The sequence below is a fragment of the Struthio camelus genome, chromosome 1 (genome assembly GCF_040807025.1).
Source record: "Struthio camelus isolate bStrCam1 chromosome 1, bStrCam1.hap1, whole genome shotgun sequence".
Taxonomy (NCBI): domain Eukaryota; kingdom Metazoa; phylum Chordata; class Aves; order Struthioniformes; family Struthionidae; genus Struthio; species Struthio camelus.
Genome location: NC_090942.1, coordinates 63406341 through 63429781, shown reverse-complemented (window position 1 = coordinate 63429781; position 23441 = coordinate 63406341). Strand labels below are relative to the sequence as shown.

At 35.9% G+C, this 23441-nt stretch overlaps 1 protein-coding gene across 1 annotated transcript in view; it reads right to left on the bottom strand.

The window, feature by feature from the left end:
- The window catches only part of IGF1 (insulin like growth factor 1), a 79477-nt gene that overhangs the window by 28343 nt on the left and 27693 nt on the right, over positions 1–23441 (bottom strand). Inside the window, exon 3 of the mRNA XM_009679983.2 lies at positions 9477–9658. Coding sequence (XP_009678278.2) covers positions 9477–9658 — 182 coding nt within the window. The remainder of the gene's footprint in view (positions 1–9476; positions 9659–23441) is intronic.

Below are 23441 nucleotides of genomic sequence, written 5' to 3'. Positions count from 1 at the left end.
CTGTAGATTAGTTTTCACCTCCAGGTACTTATTCTGGATGCAGAATTTAAGTTTCACTGATTTTATCTGGAGTCGTTGCTACAGCAAGTCACATGAGGCTTCTATTGTTAAGGATCCTGCCTTATGCTACAAATGCTTATACTGGTACAAATGCACTAAGAAAAGAGGAATTTCTTTACTCATTGGCTTAAGATTTCCTCAGGGCAACAAAGCAAAATAAAAGCCTTATCAATGCTGTCCCAAGGTTCTCCTCTCTGAGGAGAGGTTACCAGCATACGGGAAAAGAGTTATGCACTGCATTTTGTTTGCAAAAAGTCATAAATTCTTAAAGGCCTCACACTCATCTATAAAATGAAAATGAGAAGCTTGTGAAACAACAGCCATTTTGCATTGCAGGGACTTCCAAAAGATACTTATATTAAAAATGAGCCACGCATTTCCCAAATGAACGGATAAATTATCACTACTAAAGTCGTCATCTGACTTAATCATCCAAATACAGCAAATACTAAGGTGCAGCAGGGTTTCAGTTATAGCTTTTACTGCCGGCATGTAGATGACAAAAGAGCTGTCATGACACACAGGCTAGCTTTGAAATTGAGGGAAGATGGCAGGTTACCTTCAGAACAGTTTCCTTGCTAGAATCAGCCTTTTAATACATAAGAATAAAGAAGTGGCACTGGTAGTGATGGCAGTAACATGTACTCCAGAAAGTGCTTTGACCCATATAACGCATTTTTTGCAAGTATGCACTGTTGAGACCGTTGAAAACAAAATGTGAATGCCTGAATCAGATTTTCAGACCTGCATTTGCACTGGCATAGAAGAGTTTGCCTTTTTTCCCTCAACTCTTAAAAAAGGGTAATTAAAAATAAGACCGTTATCTGTGATGCTTGTTTAGTATCAGATCCTCTGAGCTGACATTACAGACCTGGACAAAGACAGTAAACATTTGAGATGACATTTACAAAATGTCAGCTTTGGGTAAGCCAGTTTGTGAGGAGAGGTGCAGACTTCTGCCATCTGTCATCTGAAGCATGGATTTTTTTGAGATAGTATAGCATTAACATAAGGATAACAGCTACCTCAGTGACAGCGAAGGTCATTTAACTAGGACGAAGGGTACAGGGAAGCATGCAGCCGTGTTCTTATGCTATTAGGATGGACGTTCAAACCTCATATTGGCATTAAAAGGCCTCTTGCTTTACTGCTAATAAATGAAAAGTCTAATGTTTGTAGTAACAGACATTATAACTTAGCTACGAGCTCTCTAGGGTCTATTTGAGAAGCTTTTTAGTTTTGTGGGCAGTGCGGTCAGCAACAAAATAACAAGGCTGGAAAGAGAGCAATGGGAGAAAATAGATTTCTGAAGTGAAGAGGCCAAATTCTGCTATCTGTTACACCTAAAGGTTCCCTCATTGACTTTGGTAATGTGGCATGGATATAATAGAAATTAGGATTAGTGCCAATCAGAAAAGATACTGCCAATCTTACAGAAAAAAAAGACAAATAATGCAATCTCTTTCTGTTTTCTTAATGGTATTTTCTTAAAGTAAAAATATTAAGACCGGCTCTTGGTTCCACTTAGCATTTATTTAAATTTCAAAGGTTAGATAAAATTTGAAAAGATTTTGGCTAGCATCTGATCTTTTGCGAGAGTCCACTTCCTATTGTTACTTCGTTGGCATATATATTTATGTATATTTCTGCATATGGCACCTAAAGAAAAATAAGGACTAGAAATCCATGGAAGAGCGAAATTATAGCAAGATGTCTAATTCTCTGGTCCTTTTGCTCAGGATGCAAGAGAATGGCATAGTGTTACTGTTTTTGCTCTTCTTTATTTACTGGATTTTAAAATCAGCTGGAACAGTTTACTTTCATATGATAATTTGCATGGTGCCTTATAGCCTTGATATAGTTGATAAGATATAGTTGATAAGTTGATAAGAACTTTGTGCTATAAAGTGTTCCATTTAAAAAGGTCAGCTTTCCCGTTTTGGGAAATTGTTGAGGAAATAGCTCTGTTTCCTTCCTTGAGCAAAGAACAGTTGCTTTTTAAGTTTCTGTTCAGCAGTTTTCCCAATTGCTGTTAAACCTTAATTCATTTAAAGATAAATAGGTTCAACTTTTAATAGCAATAGAAATTCTTTCTTAGAAGAGGAAGAAAAGATAGATGGAAACTGAAGCTAGAATTTAAAATTCCTGTTCTTGCTCCTGTTTCACGTAGTTTAAAGGTGTAAACATAAATTTAGTGTGAAAATAGATGGGAAACCATTGCTTTGCTGTCTAGTGCAAATACTGAAAGTTTCTTACTGTTGCTTACTCCCACCTTACTAGCTGAGTTTTTTTTTTTCTCTCATTAAATGAGATTTTAACCTGAAAACAGGATCACTAATTATTCTCATAGGCATTATTATAACTGTTCAGCTGGGTTCTTTTTTTGAATAGCATAGGATTAACCTGAAAAGGTTAAGTGCTAAATTTCAATAGCTTTTTAGGACTCTCAGAAGCAAAGCAAGAGGATTTTGAGTAATATTAATTTTCTAGAAAATTGAAGTTTTCAGGAGACTGAAAATAGTGAAGATCAATCTCACCCCCAAAAAAATAAAACTGAAAGAAACTAAAAAGCTTTATTTTGACATTTTGCAATTAAAATATTTTTGTCTGGAAATATGAAAACATTTAATTTCATCATTTTCAGTATGAAACTTCCGACTTTTCCATTTCAAAACATCATTTTAAATCTTTTAAAATTATCATTAATTTAATCAAATAATTAAATATACAATGATTAATTATAAAGGAATATATGTCTAAGAAAATTAAATAAACTGAAAAAAGAAAAGCAATCTTTATCACCTTGGTCTTAGTGTTGCAATGGGATGCAAAACAATTTTATTTCCCTTAGTTACATAGTCCAGAACAGTTGGCCTGAACCAATTTTTCTTGATATTTGTGAACATTAAGCTGAAAGTTGATTTTAGTCACATAGCTTTCCTTGAGAACCCTATTAGAGGAAACCAAATGCATTACCTGTAGTCCTAGCATATTTCATATCATTTATATTTTTCTGGTCAGCAGCTGTTGTGCTGAGGAATCTGAATGATCAGGACACTGTGTTACAGAATAGAGATTGACTGGATGTAGATTATACATATAAATGCCATTCTAATTTAAAAGAATAATTTTTCTTTTCAGATCACATTCAGATGAAGAGTATTTCTAACCAAAAGACATAAAGTAAATGGCTGCCTAAATTTTAGCCTGATATATTGGTCTTCTGTAAATTCTGCTTCAGACATGATTGTTATATCAACATATGAGGGCTAGTGAAAACATTATTTTTACAAAACTATGGCATTTTCTCACTGACTGGCCATTGCCCAGTTGTTATCAAGTGTTAGAAGATGACTCGTTCTTCTTTTATGCTAGCTTCTGAGCATTTAAAAATGGAAGCGCCACTTCACTGTGGACTTTCATGTGCCCCAGCTTGGATATATTTATTGTTTCACATTGGAGAAAATCTGAACGCTCAAAAAACTTTTCAGACCACAAATACTTTTTTCATCCCAGACAGACTTGCTGAACCAGACAGGTTTGTTGGGACTCAAAGAATATAAAGTATTTCAAGGAGCAGAGGGGATGCTTCTTTTTAAGTAGGGCACACTCTTTGATGAGAGTTTGGTATCCTTTAGGTAGGTGTCTAAGAAATAAGTTTGCCTGTTGGGGGCTAATAGGAAATGTATATTACTGTCGTTCACAACTTCCTCAAGGCCCACAGTGCTGAAATCCAGATGGAAAGATACTCTGAGTTATCCCATCTGTTCACTAGAGAATTTGTTACGGTTAAACTGCAGCTATAGCATTGTGCCATGATGCGTACCTCATTTCCCTGTGCAAGCAATTATCCACGTTTGGTGTATTCTTTGGCTGCTCCAGTTTAAGGTAATTTTGTCTAGGGCTGAGTGCAAAAGAGCAATTAAAGAGGCAGCAGAAGCTGGGCATCAACATGAGGATAGAGTTAAGGTTGGATATGTGTTCCCTGGCATATAGCAGCTGTGGCAATAACAAAGTGCTTCTGTCTTCTTTTTTCTTTTCTTTGCTTGTGAGTCTGGGAAATATGCTGTGGGTATAATACGCTTAACTTTGTGGGGGGGTTTTCTTTACTTTTCAATGTACTTTCATGTTTATTTGTGAATAAAGGTCTTACAACAGGAAAAATAATGATCTTATAGAGAAGGAAATGTTTTATTTGTTAGCTGTTGTGCTAGACTGTACAAGTACAGTCTCTGTAATTAGATTAAAATTAGCTCCTGAGGCTGGCCTCTATCAGCAAATTAGCATTTTGGGGTTCACAACATTTTAATTACGTTAATTAAATTAATCACTCAGTGCCTGGACCTCATCATTCAAGTTTGTGTCTGTAGTGTAGAAACACTTGTTTGAAGTGCACTCATGATTGCAAATAAGTTATTAATTTAACTTATAAATAGAAAAACAAACCTGTTCCATTGGTCTAAGTTTACTAAGGATCTGCCAAACTACAGAGTCGTGCATAGGAGGAATAATTTGTTCAAGAACTTTGGAAAGTAGACCTCCTCCAAAAGCACTTAAACCAAAACCCAAATCAAGAGTTGTTTTCTATGAAAAAGATTATGAGGTAATGCCACATAAAAAATTTATTGGAAGTATGAAAGGCATAAGAAATAGATTGTATATGAAATCTCAGAGTGACTAAACAATAGCGTATATGTTCCACTAAATCCTGCCTTAAAGCTCTCATTTAAATAAGAATAACATCTAGTAACTGTGGTGCTGTGAGTCTCGGATATATTTGTGCTTTGAGAACCTTACATGAAAGGCCCTTTAGAAGTGTTTTTTATTTTTTCTGTTTTTTTTTTTTTAAGTCAAAGCCTATAAGGACTAGCAGTCATATTATTTTTCTTTTGTGGAAGGAAGAGAGGATATAGGTATGAAAAATTGTTTCTGAGTAAAATATTTATTTTCAGAGGAAATTTCTCCAGTTGAAAATTGGCATAGTCTGGATTTAGACTATTTATTCTCTTTGTCTCATATTAAATTACATTTCCAGTTTATTATAATATAATAATCTGAACCTGGTTCCTGTTGTCCCTCATAGCACTAAACTTGAAATACAGTTTCAGCCTGGCTCTTTCCATCTCATGGACTCACTGAATAAAATTTCTGTTGAAATCATGGGAATGAAAGGTGTATAAATGTGGAAATTATTTTATTGACTTGTTAATTACATCTAGTTTCAGTGGTCACTAAGCAAATCCTACATTTCTTGTAAGATAGTTTAAAAAAAAACACAACTACATTCTAGCTTACCTGTAAATAAATGTGATAGTCTAAACTCAATTATGAATATGCATTGGCTTCTCACTTTAGTGTCACTGAAGCTATGACAATAATTTAAGACTTTCCAGTGACCTTATCTGCAAACTATTACAGGGGTTCTGAAGACCTCCAAAACACCTGTTTCTGTTGACAAGTGTAAATATCGTTGTTATTTTTTGTCTTAGCTACCTCATCGTGATGACCTACTTCTGGAAATCTAATTCAATTCTGAGGTGTTATAATGAAGAAGGAGAGAAGCATTAAGGCAGAGCTTAGTATTGACAGAGTTCACTCAGACACGTAGAGGTAGACACATTTACCCATTCTGAAGAACAAAAAGTTATCTTCCCCAAAATGCTTACACTGACTCTGAGTTTCAAAAACATTCAAATCTTTTATTGGGCTGTACAGTTTTGTTAATCACCTAATCTTATTATGTCTTGCTTAATAACGTTCTTTTATGTTGATCAGTAAATTTTGGCATCTGCCCTAAAAAGATGTGTTCAATAACATCTTTATTTGTAGAAGCAAACAAAGACTGTATCCCTCCCTCACTTTTTAAAAAGATCATTTAATTTTTAAAATCTATAAATCATAAGCTGAAAATAGGGATTATGTCAGCACTAAAATCCCATTCTTTCAAGATTTTCTTCATGAGCTAGATTTTATGTTCATATGAGAGCCCTTATATAGTAACTAGGGCTTTGTGCAGGTGCAAGCACTACCTGAAATAGTGAGTCTTCAGTGAATATTTCCTGGTTTGCCCTAGGGAATCCCATGAAAATCCCACAGAAAATCACTGAGGCTTTATTGGTTACTTTAGGATGTAAATTCACGTTTGAACTAAGGCTCCTTGATCAGCCATAGTACCTGTTACTCAGATAGGCATCTGGAGTGAGACAATTGGTTTACCAGATAGAGAAACTCAGGTGTGCGGGGAGGAAAGTGGCTCACATACCAGCAATATAGACACAATTATTCTGAGAGATTCAAGTATGAATAGGTGAAACTGGCTTAAAATTGAACTTCAAATCAAGCATAGGAAAGAATGGCAGAATAGATGATGCCCAGAAGGATCCCCATTGACTTCTTTGGGAAAATGACAGAATTTGAGAAGCAAAATGTTTTAAAGCAGGTAAAGCTATTGTGCTCAACTCTGAAAAACAATTTGCTTTAATATAGTTATTTTTTAAATTAAAATGAGTAACAAAGCAACACTATGCATTAGCTAAATGCATTTATATTGGGGGAGCCTATCAAAAATAAAATGTTCAAACATAGCATCGTTTTTCTTAATTCAGGTATATACAGCTGACTGGAAAAAATTTATTAAATGACAATATGGACTTATTAGTTTTTTCACATATCTTCTGCTTTTTCGTATGTCATACAGAATCTGAAGTTTTACCCTTATTTGTTTATTAATTTTTATTTGCAAACTGAATGTAGTGTTCACTAAAGATCTGAAGAGCTAGAAGTTGCATGAGCTTTGAAATATCCCGTATCTCTACTTTGGTATTTCAGTTTAGAATTTGCAAGAGCCTGAATTTGTACTCCAACTAAATTTTCTCTAGGCTCTATGGTTTTGGAAAAGTTATTCTATGCAAGGAACAGTGAAAATATATATTACTTTAGGTTAATTAAAACATAGCTTTTTTGTTGCATTTCTCATGTACTCACTACATTAAAAAGACATTGTATATGATAAAGGTCCTTGTTATTTAAGAGAATGTAATAGTAGCTTTTCAATCAAATATACAGATTCATATAATTAAAAAAAAAATCCTACTTTCATTAATTTTTCTAAAGGGTGTCAGTTTAAAACTCCACATATATTTGCTGCATAAAAAGCTACTTGAATTATGCTAATCTCCAGTTCTTGCACTTAATAACCCTAGCTAACATGGACAATTGGAATGGGGTGGGGCGAACAAGTCCATGAATTTTCACGGCTGCAACTAAACAGAACTTCATGTGTGTCTTTAAATTTTTTTCCTCTTAAAAATATTCAACTTAATAACATTCTCTTGTCTTTGCATTGATTTCTTAATGCATTCTCTTTCCTTTCTCCTCCTTTCTCTGTATTTTCATCTTATCTATCGTAAATCTGAACTTATAGTTTTTCCTCCCCCTACTATATTTTTGTTTCCTCAGTCTGGTCTTCTCCATGTACACAGATTAAGGAAAATTTCAGTTTGTTTTTCCCATCAGAATTTTCTAATTTAATTATTAGTTTCCCACTAAGAAACATTTATGTTTTTTTCTGTTTCCGATCAGCTCTTTCCTTTTCCAATACATTTCTCTTTATTGGTATTCTTTTCTTTGATACAACTTTTTATCTAATTTTGTTTTCTCTCCCTTTTTCTCAAAATTCAGTCTTTTCTGTGTGACATTGGCCCTTTGCCTATGGTTCATTCAGTTCTCCAGTATTTTCCTTCTCAACCTCCTTGATGTAATTCTCTTCCTTTTCCTTAACTCTGCACCGTCTTTTTATTATTATCTTATCCCTGCCCTTTTCTAATTTCATTCCTTTCACCTGTGCTCTTCTCCTTCTCCTTTCATAGATGCTTTCTGTCTCAGCTGGGTTCTCTCGATTACTACTTCATTCCTCTTATTTTTTTTCTTGTAATATCCTCCATGAACTTTGATGCTAATGAAAGATGCCAGGTCTCTCTTCTGAGCCTTCTGATTTGTAAAAAAAGTTTTTCTGTGTCTATCTCTTGAACTAGGAAGAGGACAGTTGTTCAGAGAATTACATTGTTCCTTAGCTCTCCAAGGAAAGTGATATGGAGATCTATCAGAGAGCTGTTTTTCCCATCACCCTAGCAACAAGTATGTGGAGAAACACAGAGATTACTGGCCACGTCTATCTTCTTCTTTACCCACTAACCGTAAGTATATGTGTGCCCAGATAGGAAGAAACCACAGGGTTTGCTTGTCCACAGTTGAGCTTTACATAAAGAGGACTTCACTCATTTTTCATGTGTGTCTCTTGAGATGTTTATTGCTAAGGCGGTACTTCCCAGGAAGAATCATACAGTCATCCCTTTAAAGGGTTGAAAGCCCTTGAGGAAGAGATGCAAAGGACTCTCTTTTGTGGATTGACTTATGGAAGAGAAACGGATGCTGGGACTATTACAATTGTTATTTTTACAAAGCTAATGTTAAGGAAATTAATTACTGTATAGTGCTGTATATTAACTGACTCCTGTGAAATCTTAGGTTTTCATGCAGTTTCATTGCTGATTAAAAAACCACAAACTTTTAGTCAACTGCAGGAGGACTCCCTGCAGGAGTGAAGGGGCTAACAGCATATGTGTAGGACAGAGTCAACAACAGTAAAACAGTTTAAAGCTCAAACAGGAGGAGAGGTGGAAGAGAGCCTGTTAGTAGTCTAGCCTAAAGATAGGTTATCTGAACTGCAAACTCTGCTGAGGGCAGGTGAGATTTGTTTAAATACAGTATATAGCACAACAGGGACAAAAATTGGATTCTGAACTCCAGGGTTATACAAAAAATACCAATGAATATTTGAAGTGCATGAAGAATATGCATATTAAACATGAGTAGTTATAATAAAGTATGGGATGATTGCATTGACTATCCACTTAATTTGGTTCTGGTAAATAAAAAATATAAAAAAGCCAAAATAATGACTAAAGAAAGAAATCATTTGTTCATTTACACAGTAAACATGAATAACAAGATCTGTGTTTTTCCTCTTGGTCACTCAGCATGTAAAGATGAGTGAGAAGGTTCTGAATAGATCAGCTGTTAATCACTCAGTGCTTGGTTTCTCTTTTGAAAGAGGTCATTGCTGCTATTGATGGTTGGATGATGTGAGTACCTGTCAGTTAATATTCAGGAGGAGAATAAAGCCTCACAACGACTAGCTTAGCAATTCAATTTTTTGTTTAATGTTCTAAGAGGTGAGATGGAGATAAACACTTCATTTTCTACCTATTTTCTACTACAGCCACTGTTTTCCAAAAGAACTCAGTGTATCTGGTAGACAGAACACATATATTGTTGGCTATGTCAGCCGTGACAGACTTCTCCCTCCCTAAGAGAGAGTTTTCGGGTGTTTTTTTTTTCCCCCCAGCCTGGCCTACCTTTTGTGCTTTTGGCATATCAGTGTGGCGCTGAGCACGTACAGAGCGTGCAGATTTAGGTGGCTTGATTGGAGCACAATACATCTCCAGCCTCCTCAGGTCACAGCTTTGGAAGCAGCATTCATCCACTATTCCCTTGTGGTGTAAGCGTCTACTGCTGGATCCATACCCTGTAGGCTTACCTATTCAAAACAAAAATGGAAAGTTTTATGTTAGAAAGAAGAAGCAGAAACCTCAGAAGCAATCATAGAAAATTACGTTATTGTTTCTGAATCAGCAATGACAGTTGTAGAGACTACCTATACCTACCTAGAGACTAGTCTAGAGACTACCTATACGTATCTATTTTAAGATAGATAGCCTGTCTTAAGTTGCAGCTTTCAAGGGTACTGCCCGGGAAATGGCCAGTTTTGATCTTTGTCTATGGGTGGTTGTTATTGAAGCATTTGAGCAAAATAGTATCTTTTCTTCTTAGAACTGTATTATTAAAAGATTTTCTTCATTTGTCTTGGCATTGAAAAGGGGAAGGGAGGAAGCTAAAGTCTGGCATCAAACAAAGGAAATTTGCCCTTTAAGGAAAATTTGCCCTTTAACTTTTGGATGAAATTGGATTATTGAGCTGGCTGAGATAGCTAATGTACGGATCGTAGATTGTACTTGTGTAGTATTTCTCTGCTGAATAATGATTATGTTGTTAGGTAAGTCTTTTTTAGTGAAAGAAGGTTATATTGAGAAACCATGTGAAGTGTATTCAAAAGGGGAAATAAATACGGTATACTACTATACAGGCTCTAAGAGCTGCAAGATCAAAAGCTAGCAGGAAGTAGGAAATAAAATAGAGCAGAAGTAGGAAGATGACTCATGGAACAGATAAAGGCAGATTTTATGTTGTATAGCTCTGTACAAGATGGGAAATGAGACTGACATTAGATGATCTTTCCTGTGTTTTGTGCTTTCACTGAGCAGCTTAGAAAACACTTAATTGGTGAATAGTTTGCATTTCTCATGCAGCTCTGATAAATGGTGACATTTTCATCCATAGAACTCTTACACTCTTCTCTGTTTTTCTTAGTCTTTTTCTGATTTCTTTAGTAGCTGTTGTTTTCACTGCCATACAAAGATTACAGACCCATTATTTCCTCGGCTTGTAATTTCTCTGCAACCCAGCTGGATGTGTAGTTGCCCTATTATGACATTAGAAATGAATGAACAGCAAGTTCACCAAAAAATGTAGTTGCTGATTTACTACATCTGTTTTTAAATTCAGGTAGAATTTGGTTTCAGACAGTAAAATTCTGAAAAGACTAAATGTTTTGTTTTGACATTTTCAACATTAAATGTTTCAATTTAAAGAATGATCCACATTGGATAAAACCCCCAAATTTTGGAAAAAATGAAAGAAAAATGTCCCATGAGCCAAAAAATGAAGCAACTCAATTCAATTAGCTCAACCAATTTTTTTCTTGTTTTTTTTTTTTTTTTTTCTCAGCTTTATCACTGAGATTAAAAATCCATTACTCACAGAGCTTGGCAGGAGACTGAGTTTTAAGAAATTACTCAGGCTAGCTAAAGAAGAAGAGTATCAACAAAGATGAAAACTTAAATTTTTCTTTGGGATATTCTTGTCTGCTATGCTTATACAGAAGATACTAGGTTGATATTCATATACCCATCCTGCAGTTGTCAGTTCGGGGACAACATTACAGTTCGCAGTTCTCTGATTAAAACATAAATTCACTAATGAAGAACCCTTGAGGCCATGGTATATCCATAAATGTAAAGACCTGTAGTGGTAAAATATGTCTAACATTTTAGCCAGCAATACAGTCAGCTAAGAACTAACTATCCCTGTGAGCTTTGTAAACTCAGGCAATAGGTTTTTAAAATATATTTTTCCAGGGACTATAAATTACAGAAAAACATGCTTACTTGGTACATTGTAATCCTCTGAGGGCCTCTACACTGTACACTTTCTGCTAAATTATTTGTTTCATAAGACTAAACAGAATAGTAAGCCAGGACTAGATTACAGTAATATTTTGATGTGTGTGTGTGTGTGTGTGTGTGTGCATGCACATGTGTGTGTTGTTCTGTGTGTCTTCACTGAAAAGTATTATAATATGAAGATACAGAAAAAAATCCAGATTATTTTCACTCATTAAGTTATAATATAAATTACAAGCTTCTCCTTGGAGATTATTCTGAAGACTGTTAATCATGTTCTCTTATCCTAATACTTTTCTAAAATCTAGCAGTTAGGATGAAACGTGGAGTGACATTACTGTGCTAGATACCAGGAGCTTTTCTACATAATGTGTTATTTGCTTCCCGTTTAAACCATGGAAGAGCATATTCTGCTCCTGGATATGCATTTGTAACTCTTGCTCACAGACCCATCTGAACTGTGGGTACAAAGAGTCGATTAGTTAAGCTTACCTTTTTTTTCACACTTTACCAATTTCTCATAAACAAACATGTTCTAAAAGCTTCTATTCAAGATTTTTCCTTTAAACGGTATTTCATAGCAGCTAATAGGTATTGATGTTCAGCTGGTTCCCCAGGGTGCTACTGATAATAGTTAAAATAGTAATGGACAGTTCATTTGTTAATTTAAACTGGCTTATTTCATCCTTTCTACCTAGAAAAGAGTTTACCTATGGGAAAAAATATCTATCAAGCTAATAGAAAATTTTAGTACTAGTAATATTTTGCACTTCTAAGAATCTTACAAATGTTAGCTCCTCACAGCATTCAGAAGAGAAAGATACTATGATCTGTAGGTGAGAAAATTTAGAGTCAACAAGATGAAATGTCTTGGCCAGGAGCTTCCATGGATTGACAACAGAGCTTGACAGAAGAAATCTTCCTTCCATCAGTAGCAGATCTATGAATGTCTTTCTCTTGGAAAAATCCTTCAGGAAAACAAGTGTCCTTGCTGTTTACTGAAGTCAATTAGTGGAGGCAAGTGCTCTATAGAGAGCTTTTGGGGGTAATTTCTTAGTGATCTTTTTTGGTCAGACTGCTCTAAGAAGGACTAATGACTGATACTGGCATTTCTGAAGGGATCCGTCCCTTATGAAGGGGTTATAAAGGAAATAGTCAAATGAAAAGTAAAGTGTTAAAGGTCTGAAAATTTGCCATCTATTATGTTGTTGAATATGGTTAACATTTAGTTCTGTCACGATTAAACAAGACAAAGATGAACTCGTTGGCTGAGAGTATCTTTTGGAAAGTCTTTCCCTTCCTTTAATAATCAATAGTTCCTGCCATTTTGTCCATGTTGAGCTTCCATTTATGCAACATTGCTTACATTTTGTCATTTTAAGTTTAGCTCAATTATATAATCTGATACTTTCTTTCATTAATTATTTTTACTAGAGACATAAGAAAAAAAAACAATTCTATCCAATAGGTTATACAGCACTCTACCACTATACCAGCATCATTTCTAATATGAAATTTATGACTTTCTAGTAAATATAGTCATTTCCACAGCAGTATGTTTGATCTTTCTTTGACTGTACCTAAAATAAAGGAACCATAGCCATCTGCTCTAACTTTTAACAACAACACTCATTTATTTGTGTGTATGAGGTCTTCATACACAGCTGCACAGCTTCATACAGCAGGGAATTAGACTTAATTTTTTATGAAAGACTAGAGTTGTCAGTTCTGGGTTTTATTCTCATCTTAGTTACTCACTTATTGTGTGATCAAATGCAAGACATTTCACCCCTTGATATCTAAATTTAACCACATACAAAGTTGATATAATAGTTCCAGTACCAAGAAAGTATTGCCAGGTCCAATTTACTTATTAGTTGCAGCATTCCTCCTGTGCCATCATATGCATAAGTACATTTGAATCCTGAATTTTGGAATCTTTCAGGTGAAAATCTCAGTGTACTTCAAAATTATTTTTACTGTAGCCAGACCAAAGCTGTAGACAAGCTATTCTTTTTTTTTCCTGATAGAATAATACATTTAGAAAGCAGCATGCAACATCTTGTAGCTCTTTTAAAAACCTCTAAGAAACATGTAATGATTTTGGAATGGAATCACTGACACATCAGTGCTGTGATCAACAATGAAATTTGACATTTATTTGTAGACTGACTTATCCATGTGTTATATGGCATACTAAACGCTCATTTTTCATAAAAAATAATGTTAGTATTGTGCAGGTCTAATGATATTATTGAACTTCTCTCTAAAAAAAAAAAAGTTTTCCTAAGGTCTTTGAAAGACCTAAGCAAATTAAGTAAGCTTAAAATTCACATGAAATAGAAATTGATATTACCTGAAGAGCTTTAAAATAGACAAAGCAAATAAGCAGAAAAGAATAGGAAAAATTTTTCTTTTTTCAGTGATTACAATTCTAAACTCTACTTTTGAGAAAGAGCTGGCATCTAAATGAATTTAAAATCAATAAATTTTAAATTGCTGCTGTCCTCTGAAGTGCTGCAACAGTCAAATGACGTGTGACAATATCGCAGACAAAGACGCAATAAAGAATTATAAGGAGATTCTATCACTTCTGCAGATATTATTAGTGCTTTGCCCATCTTCTTCTGATGTTTTACAGGATCAGGTCTGATGCGCCCAGTTCATCAAGGTACTAAAATATGCACTTAGATTTAAGTAAATGTTCAAGATTCTTTGCAGTCAGTGAGACTAAAGCCTGTATTCAGCCTTAAGCACATGCCTGAGCGCTTGCCTACATGGGGACTGACTTAAGGAAACAATTAATTTCTAGACCAAAATCCATATGAGTAAATAAATGGCTGGTAGTCCTACACATTTAATATCCGTTTTCTGCTCCTTAAGTTTTTGATGATATGGCCTTAAAATACTGACTGATCCTGCTGGGTTAGTATGCTGGGCACCCATATAGTTCCTTCTGTTCATTCTGACACAGTTTCAGTGCTGCCTTCCAGCTGTTATCAAAAAGTTCCTTATATTTACTCAACCTTCAAAGTGCTGCCTGTGGACATATAACAGTCCTACGCATTCCTTTTTGCTGACGTACACTGATGTCCTTGGAGGTTTCTTTCCTTTTTTGTCAGTTGTTAGCTCAAAAGAGGTTTCATATCATGTAGGTCAAAGTTTACTTAATAGAAAATTTGGCTCTCATTTAATCTACTGTACCAAATATGTGAATGTTTCTTTCCATGCACTACAAACAGACATGACGTTTAGTCATACTGTTCTGAAGTTCACTGAAAGCAGGCCAAGTTACAGAATTCCAATAGTTAAACAGCTGGCTTCTGTACTAACAGCACTTCCCTTCAAATCATGCAAGGCCCGTGGAGTAATTCAGTAGGGCTTGCTTAAGCTTGATTCCTTTGATTGTTTTTTTCCCACAAAATATCTCACTGATGCTGCCATTGGTTCAGCTCTACTGACAATATCGATGTTAGAAAGACCGGTGTAGGTGGACTGTGTAAGTTTCAACTGTCAGACTATCTAGATATTCTATGAAGAATTACAACCTCCTGTTGCAATATTAACAGTAGAAAATTACATGAGAAATAGCTCAGAATAAACACAAAACTTGTCTGTTGTTTAGAGGACTCTAGGAAGAGCTGGGATAATGTGTCCTGGAGGTGTTACATGACCCTTCATATTTGCCATCCATAGTGTCTTTTTTAGCTCAGCAACGGAACCTGAGGATGCTGTTTAGACTTCAGAAAAATATCATAACTCTGAAAAACAGTGAACTATATTCCTAACCTTACATACCATTAATGTCAATATTCAGCTCTAACTGTAGCTTTTAAAGTAATGTGAAAAGATATTGTCCTATTAGTGTAATATAATCTTGTTCTGTGTTGCATTTTTGACTTGAACAATGCAAAATATTTCTTCAAAGACATCAGAGTAAAACAGTATGTTCGATTTTGTGGCACTGATAGCAGTTTTGGGGTACCTTTGTACATGAGTCTCCAGAGACGTGATGGCAAACTCTTTGTCTGTTTTACCAGTGTCTAGTTTGTAGCTTACACTATCTGGATGTAGGTAAGCATACCATTAGGCTGTACGTCAGGCAGAATTGTTCTGTGGCCTGGACAACAAGGACGAAGGCATATGCTAATATACTATTACAGAATCACAGAATCACAGAATGGTTGAGGTTGGATGGGACTTCTGGAGATCATCTAGTCCAACCCTTCTGCTTACACAAGGTCACATAAAGCACATTGTCCAGGGTCCTGCCCAGACAGCTTCTGAATATCTCCAAGGATGGAGACTCCACAGCTTCTCTGGGCAACCTGTTCCAGGGCTCACCCTCACAGGAAAGTTTTTCCTCATGTTCAAATGGAACTTCATGTGTTTCAGTTTGTGCCTGTTGCCTCTCATCCTGTCGATGGGCACCACGGAGAAGAGGCTGGCCCCATCCTCTTTACACTCTTTACACTCTCCCTTAACATACTTATACACATTGATAAGATCCCCGCTAAGTCTTCTCTTCTCCAGGCTAAACAGGCTCTGCTCTCTCAGCCTTTCCTCACAGGAGAGATGCTCCATCCCCTTCATCCAGCCCCTCCAGCCCCTTCGTCATCTTTGTAGCCCTTCACTGGACCCACTCCAGTAGCTCCACATCTCTCTTGTACTGGGGAGCCCGGAACTGGACACAGTATTCCAGATGTGGCCTCACCAGGGCTGAGTAGAGGGGGAGAATTACCTCCCCTGGCAATGCTCCTCAGCATTACAATGTACTGAAAAGTAGGCTAGATCCAGGCTAGGAGCTGGTGGTTGGACTACTTTTGGGTTAGGTGACTGTCTGCACAGAAGACTAGGGATGCTAAGTTTGACACTCATCTACCTAGCTTCACTATCTTTAAATTAGGGGTCTAGTTTAAGATAGTTGAGTCAACAGATAGGTGTGTCTGGAGAGTGACTTATTCCCCCTGTCCTGGATGCTTTGCTCAAAATGAAATGCATTGTCCTCTGAACGAGCCCGTGCCTCTTCACTGATTACAGATAAAGCTAGATGGTCTGCCCTTAGAGAATACACACAGCTTAATCCACATAGCTGAAGGAAAATGAGATGAATTCTATTGTAAGTGATTTGTCCTTAGTTACAAAATATGTGTCATTGATGGAAGTCAAAGCCAGCCTCCTATTTCCCCATTTTAAGAATTGAATAATGACATCTGTTTGACCTGAAAAACATACTGACCAATCTGCTGTTTAATCATGTATCTCTGTACCACTTTGTCTTTGTTCTGTATAGTCATGTCAGTATTTTTGTCCATTTTCTCATTTTAAATACACGCATACGCAAAATCAGAGATTGTTGATTTCACATTTCATCTTCTTGTGATGTTAGAAGAATGGTATACTATCCTATCTGGTGCACTTCTTCAGCGTACTCTGCAGTTTCTAATCAGGATTTGGAAAATTATGAATCTATGTTCAATTAGTAAGAAATGCCTGTATTTTGATACTTCTATGAACTATTAAAACAAACAAACAAACAAAAAAAGCAAGCAAAAAATCTAGTGGCCTGTTGTAAAGTCCCTTAACAGAAATATCTCAGGGTTTAAACTTCACAAAGTAGGCAATCTGATTTTCATGGAAATAAGTTGCATATGTTTTGAAGCTATAATATTTAATATTTACTTTCCATTTTCCTTCTGTATTTTGTTAGTGCTATGAAATAATTAGGCTTAGACTGATTTCTGTTTGTATTCATCAAAATGAGCATATATTAGCATTTATAAATGCTCAATGAATGGATGCTCTAGCTCTGAAGTCTAATTTAATATGCATGAGAATAGAGAATAAACTTTATCAGTATGCACAAGTAAAATCTTTATGAAAGCATATGCATTTATTTGTTAATATTGAGAAATTGTGTTAGGCTATTGCTTTGTAGAATACTGGATTGCATTAATTACCAAGTCTAAGGCACAGAGATGTTTGCTCATTATTAAGGACTTTGTCCTCTAAAATTCTAGGCGAGTAAGACTAGGAAAATATAGGTCCTCAGCTAGCACTGCTATAAGAGATATCTATCAAGTCCTGACTGTACTGAGAATTTTGCCTGAATAATTAATATTAATAAGTTTCACCTTATGAGAAAATGAAAACTTATAGCATTAAAAATGGAGAATAAGACACCTATTTCACTTCTGTAAGGCCATAGATAGCAGATTGTAGGACAAATCTATGTACAGAGAAATTAATTCGTCTGCGCTTTATTCGAAAAGGTGTGTTAATTTTTAGTTTGGTCTGTGTTTATCAGATAGTCTGCTACATGATTGAAGGAGATCATTTTTTCATCTAGAAATATGCTTTCAGAGGTGATTTTTTTCTTCACTGTATCTTTAATTTAAAACAAAATCCTGTTTCCCTAAATTTATTTTCCAAATAGAGTTTTTAACAATTTTCCCTCACCTACAGCCTCAGTGTACTCTGTGCTCTTTATGGAGCTGCTGTTTGGAGATCATAAAGCATACTTAGCATGTGATAGAGCCATTATGCTTCACACAGTAGTTTCCAAGCCAGTTGCAACATGTGAAGAGCAAGACCTATAGTTTTGTGAGTATTGCACTGGGACAGGAAGCGGAAATTTTAGAGTTTAGAATTCTTCTGAGGAAAAAAAACTAGCAGCAAGAGTGGGAAACAATATAATGTATTATTTTACACCAATTCAATGCTCAAGAGGGTGAAATCCTTGCCAGCATAGCACAATTTACAAGCCTACATCAGATTCCAGGGCTGGAAAGTGCCAGATGCTGCCAAAAAATATATACTTTGGCAAGAAAAATGCTTTGCTGGATAGAAATTCACTATTACGAGAATAGCCAGGTTTATCAAGGTTTAGGACAAGATAATTAGAAACCAGTAGGCCATTGTTACATTTGAATATTGAGCACTATAGTGCATCCAGAAGGACAATAGTAATACAGTCTTCCATCCATAATGAGAATACGTTATCTTGTCTTCCTATGTATGTTCTCATAGTAAATAATTACTGCTTACCCTTGTGTGTGGAGGAAGGGCAATCAATCATGATATGACCTTTTATACTCTTCTGATCCTATAGTCAATGTAAAACTGCCTTTTATTTGGATTACAAAATGAAGTACAATATAAAAAAAACATAATTGGGTGAAATCCTAGCACCACTGAAGTCACTGGGAATCTCTTAGTACAGCCAGCATTATTTCCTGATGACTCAGGTGCCAGAAGCTACATATACGGAGACTAACCCAAAGTCTACTAAAATCAATGAAAAGATTTCCATGGTCCTTAGTGGGCTTGGGATCAGGCTGATAATGAACAATCCCTTGCTTTTCCTTCCAACCTTACATTTTCTTCCTGCCTTACAGCTCAGTGAATAAATACTGTCTTAGTGGCACCTAGAGAGGTTTACAGGCAGTGGATGTGAAGTGATTCCTTGAAGGAGGCAAGAATAAAAGAATACTGATGTACAATGAAGGAGAATGACTACTTCCCAGAGTTAATAACACTGAACATATAACAAGCAATACATTATTTTTCACTATGTAATGAATATTTTAACTATATAGTGCCCATCACACACTCTTCCTCAGCTGTGTTCTGAGAAATAAAAGCACATAACAAATGACAAACGTGGCATTCTTATTCCTGCGTTTCAGTATCGATATCTGGCTAGAGGCAGAATGTTTGAATGGCTCTTGCTTAACAATGAAATAGTTACCTGTCTAATACCTTTCATGCTATCCATGAGTGCACCCATTGTCACATATATTACAATTTTTATTTCTGTTTCTATGGCAATAGTCCTTAAAGGAGGTTACCAGCTGGGAGCAGGCCACTGTCATTTCATCTTCTGCAAAGACGGACAATTTTTCTTCCCTCGTTAGAAGTAAGTGTGACAATTGAAAAAAAAGTAGGAGAGGAAAAAAAGGTAACGGCAAGCAACTGGCTCACTTAGCACTCAGGCTACATTTGTTTTTGTGTAATGCAGTCCTTCAGTGGATTTACTCTGCACCATATTCTAACCTCTATAGCTATTGGTCTGTTTCGTAAGAGCTGATTATCTTAACCATGAGCTTTGTCAGCAAAAAGCAACCAACCTTGTACCACAAGATTCAATCTTGTACCTTTGCGGTAGTTTGAGCAGTATTGTCTGAATAACGTTTAGACTTTCAGTTACTGACCTTTCCTGTAATTATCAGAAAGTGGTTGCCGACTTTAGGCATGGTACTTACATAACACTTTTGATGTCCTGCATGTAGTTTTCTCATGGCCAAAATTTGAAATGTGAATTATATTCCAGGAAATTTTTTTTTGATTATCTGCTACTTTTTGGGCTATTGAGATATTTTCATTTGTGAAAATAGCCTCACAAGACCCCTGATTAGTAAAGACAAATTAACCATTCCATTCTACGGGGGAATTCAGACAGAAAGATTATCAGACAGTTCTTTTACCTTCACTGATGTTAAGCAGTACCTTGTCCTAAATTAAGAGAGCTCTTTGCAAAGAAAGATCCTGCTTAGTTTGAGTAACAGTTACAGAATCTAGCAATAAATTATTTGCACAGGAGAAGCCTGTGACAAGCACGAGGAACTGAACTTGCATCTCCTGAGGACCAGGCCAATGCCTTTACTGTATACCTATCTTCCCTTAATCTTATTTTTGAGTCAGGAGGGCTTGTAAAAATCTAATCTTGGAAGAAAACATTTCATTGAGGTCATGGTGCTCCTGTTAAACTTCTTTAAAGAGCTAAAAGAGAAGTGAAACTTTCCAGTGAAGTACATCAGGGAGTGAGGGTGAAGTTACTGGGGCAAGAAAGGAACAGTGAGTTTTGTCTCGTAACAAAAACAAAACCTTAGCTAAAGTATACTGTTATGTTTGATTCACCTTTCACTCACACTGGTTTTCTACCAGTTGTAGCTCCTTGCTTTAGACATCTAATGCTGCCATAGGAGCTAGAAGAATCAGTCCTAGTGACAGCAGCACAAGCAAAAAGAAGCCACTACTGAATAGTGAATGAAACTACTCTTTTTCTCCCTGACCACCCAGCATACCTTGCTATTACTGAAGAGATGCAGGGGGATCATAATCCAAGCAGCTCTGCTATGGTGTGGACAGAAAGTAGTGCCAGTATCCTATCTTAAATATCAGAACTACAGTTTCTGCAGGATGATTGAAGACTGCAGCGCTTGCAGGCAGTAAAGCTTCTTTATAAAGCAAACAGGAAATAATCCTACTTTTTCAGGGCTGACAATACCCTCTCCAATCAGTTTTTAAAGGAGGATGTGATTTTCAAGGCAGATTTTTTTTAAAGCTCTCACTTAGGAAGTTTTTATAGCCTTTTCAGGGAAGTTTAGAGATTTTAAAAGTTCATTTCTATTTAAAGAGAAGGTTTTTTAAGTAACCAGAATTACTCCTTTCTCTTAATATTTTCCTTCTGACTTTTTTAGACTTGATTGATAATCGAAACCTTAGCATCAGTTGAATACATTTCTCAGTGGCTTATTTTATCTGGCTATCTTGTTGACCTTTTGTTTCACTAGGTGTGTCCTCTGGATTAATCAGGCATGTTGTAAACTTTAAAAAGGGCTGTGGTCATGTTGAAGAAGTTATCTGAAAAGAACCAAGTCTTCACTCTAATTCTTTCTGGAACTACTCTAGCTTCTAAATGCCACATACTGTATTAAAAAGCTCACTGACTTCTTTTGAGCCACAGCTTTGTGCATCCACAGGTATTTAAGCAAAAGAATGTAGTTTGGTCGAAAAGAAGCGGGATGAATAAGTATCCTTGAAATGCTGCACACGTTTTCATTTAACTTATTCGTGCACTAATGTATAAGCTTAGTGGTGACTCTGTAAATACTGTGAGATGTAGTCCAGTCTACAAAATCATTCTCTCCCACCCTGGGCCAGCCATTTTCCATATAATGACATCCCCTTCATTAGACTGCAAGGTTCAAAGGTTTTAGTCTGCATGTTTTGATTAAGAAACTATCTGTTATGCAGATTTCTTCTCATTGTGAAAAGGGGCTAAAAGGCTTACAGTGAAGCAACCTATGGTTGCAAACTCTAGATATGTGTTTCCCAGCACTGCGGAAGCTATGAAATCTGTTCAGTTTCATTAACTTTGCGCCAGAATGAAGAAATACATGAAGAAATGGAAACCTAGAACCAAGTAATTCTTATGAAGTGCATTTCTACAGAATCTCTTTTATTCCTGTATTAGTTATTAAAAAGCACAGCCATTTTTAATTCTCAAGCCTTCAATATCTACAGTTATTTCTTTAATTGCTAATGCATCTCAAAGCTTGGAGGATTCTGAAGAAAACTTTTGATCATCTGAAAGCATAGAGTCTGAGTTGTACCTGAACATATTACTGGAACATAAGCCTCAGGATCAGGGTCTTTTCAAATGTTTTTGTTGTGCATCCTTAGATATTTATTTCTGTAGTTATAAATGACTTAATCAATTCTTTCTGACATTAATAATCTAGTATTCAAATACGGCCTTAGGAAGCTCAGCTGCACATAGGAAACTGATGTTTGGATATACTGTGTTATTTCCCAAAGATTGACTTTATAGAACCATAAATATTTTCAAATAATCATCCTTAAGTTTTAAAATTAAATCTGGCATTGATATACATAAGCTGAGCCAAATAGGATGGAGAAAAAAAATAATTCCACATCAATTAACCTGTAATCCTTGTAATATCTTCTTATTTGCTTCTTCAGTCTAATCTCCTACAATTGAAGGAATGGTGTAGTCTCCAGGGGAGGCTGTCATTTTCAAATGTCACAGACACTGCAGTTAGAAAGTTATTTTCTGTACCATTGTCATATCAACCTTGTCTGCTCGAGTTTCACTACAAAGTGGAAGAGTCTGTTATATCAAGTTTCCTCTGACTCTGCCTCCGAGAAATCCTACTGCATAAATGCGATAATGCTTGTAATCTCTTAGCAATCCATAAACAGCCCTCCTGCACTTTCAGTATTTATACACTTTGAGTGTGGATGTAGATGCTGATAGCACAATGTTTCTCTTTCTTAGTCTTCCTGTACCAAAACTATTCTTTCCCTGCGGAGTGGTTTTTTGGATAAAATACGACCATCGCTCTCACTGAATCTTTGGTCAAAATGTAAACCAAATGAAAGTTTTCTGTGGTTTGGGAAAGTAGGATTAATTTTTTCCCCTTGTTTTTCATTTTGCATTCCTCTGCACTCCTTTATGCTGGCCAGAAAAGGAGGTGCCAAAATAACCCAGGGAGGCTGTGCAGCCTGGCCAGAAGTGAGAAGTTCTGGAAGTTTAATGAGAGTGGCTGTTCATGTAAGATTTCCAGCTTAATGGCCTGAAGCAGAATGATGCTCTGATTTTGCGGAACTCATTCCTCCCACTTGTGAAATTCAGAAAAGCTTCAGGTCTTCATCCAGGATGAAATCTTAGTGGGAAGTAAAATGAAATCAACTTCAAAATTCCACTTGTCCACAATGGGTCTAAGTTTTCTCTCCCCGGCTTCTAAATGTTTAGAATGTTCTTGTGATTTCTCTTAACTATTTGCATCTTTCCTCACATGTCATTGCTTATGCTTAATGTGTTACTTTAAGTAACACATTACTTATAGTGTCCTAATATCACTTAATAACTCATCTAATGAATTTCCTGAATTTATTCTAGCATTCTGGGTATTCTTGGCTTATCGTTGTAGCAGTTAGACAGCAGGTCATTAAAAAAACAGTTATCAATCTAAGCTTCATAATTGTTTTTACTTTCCATCCAGCACCACGAAACTGCTATGCAATCAACTGTGATCGCTCTAAATTCTTAAGGATTAAACAGATATAAACTATTGCGTAATAATGTTTTCTCTATACAACTTAAGGAACGATATCATTTGTAGACTAAGTAAATTTAATATATATCTCATTTATAATTTTGACAATGAAACACAGTCAAAATAAGCATCATCTTTGCTAATTTTTTTAGCTTAG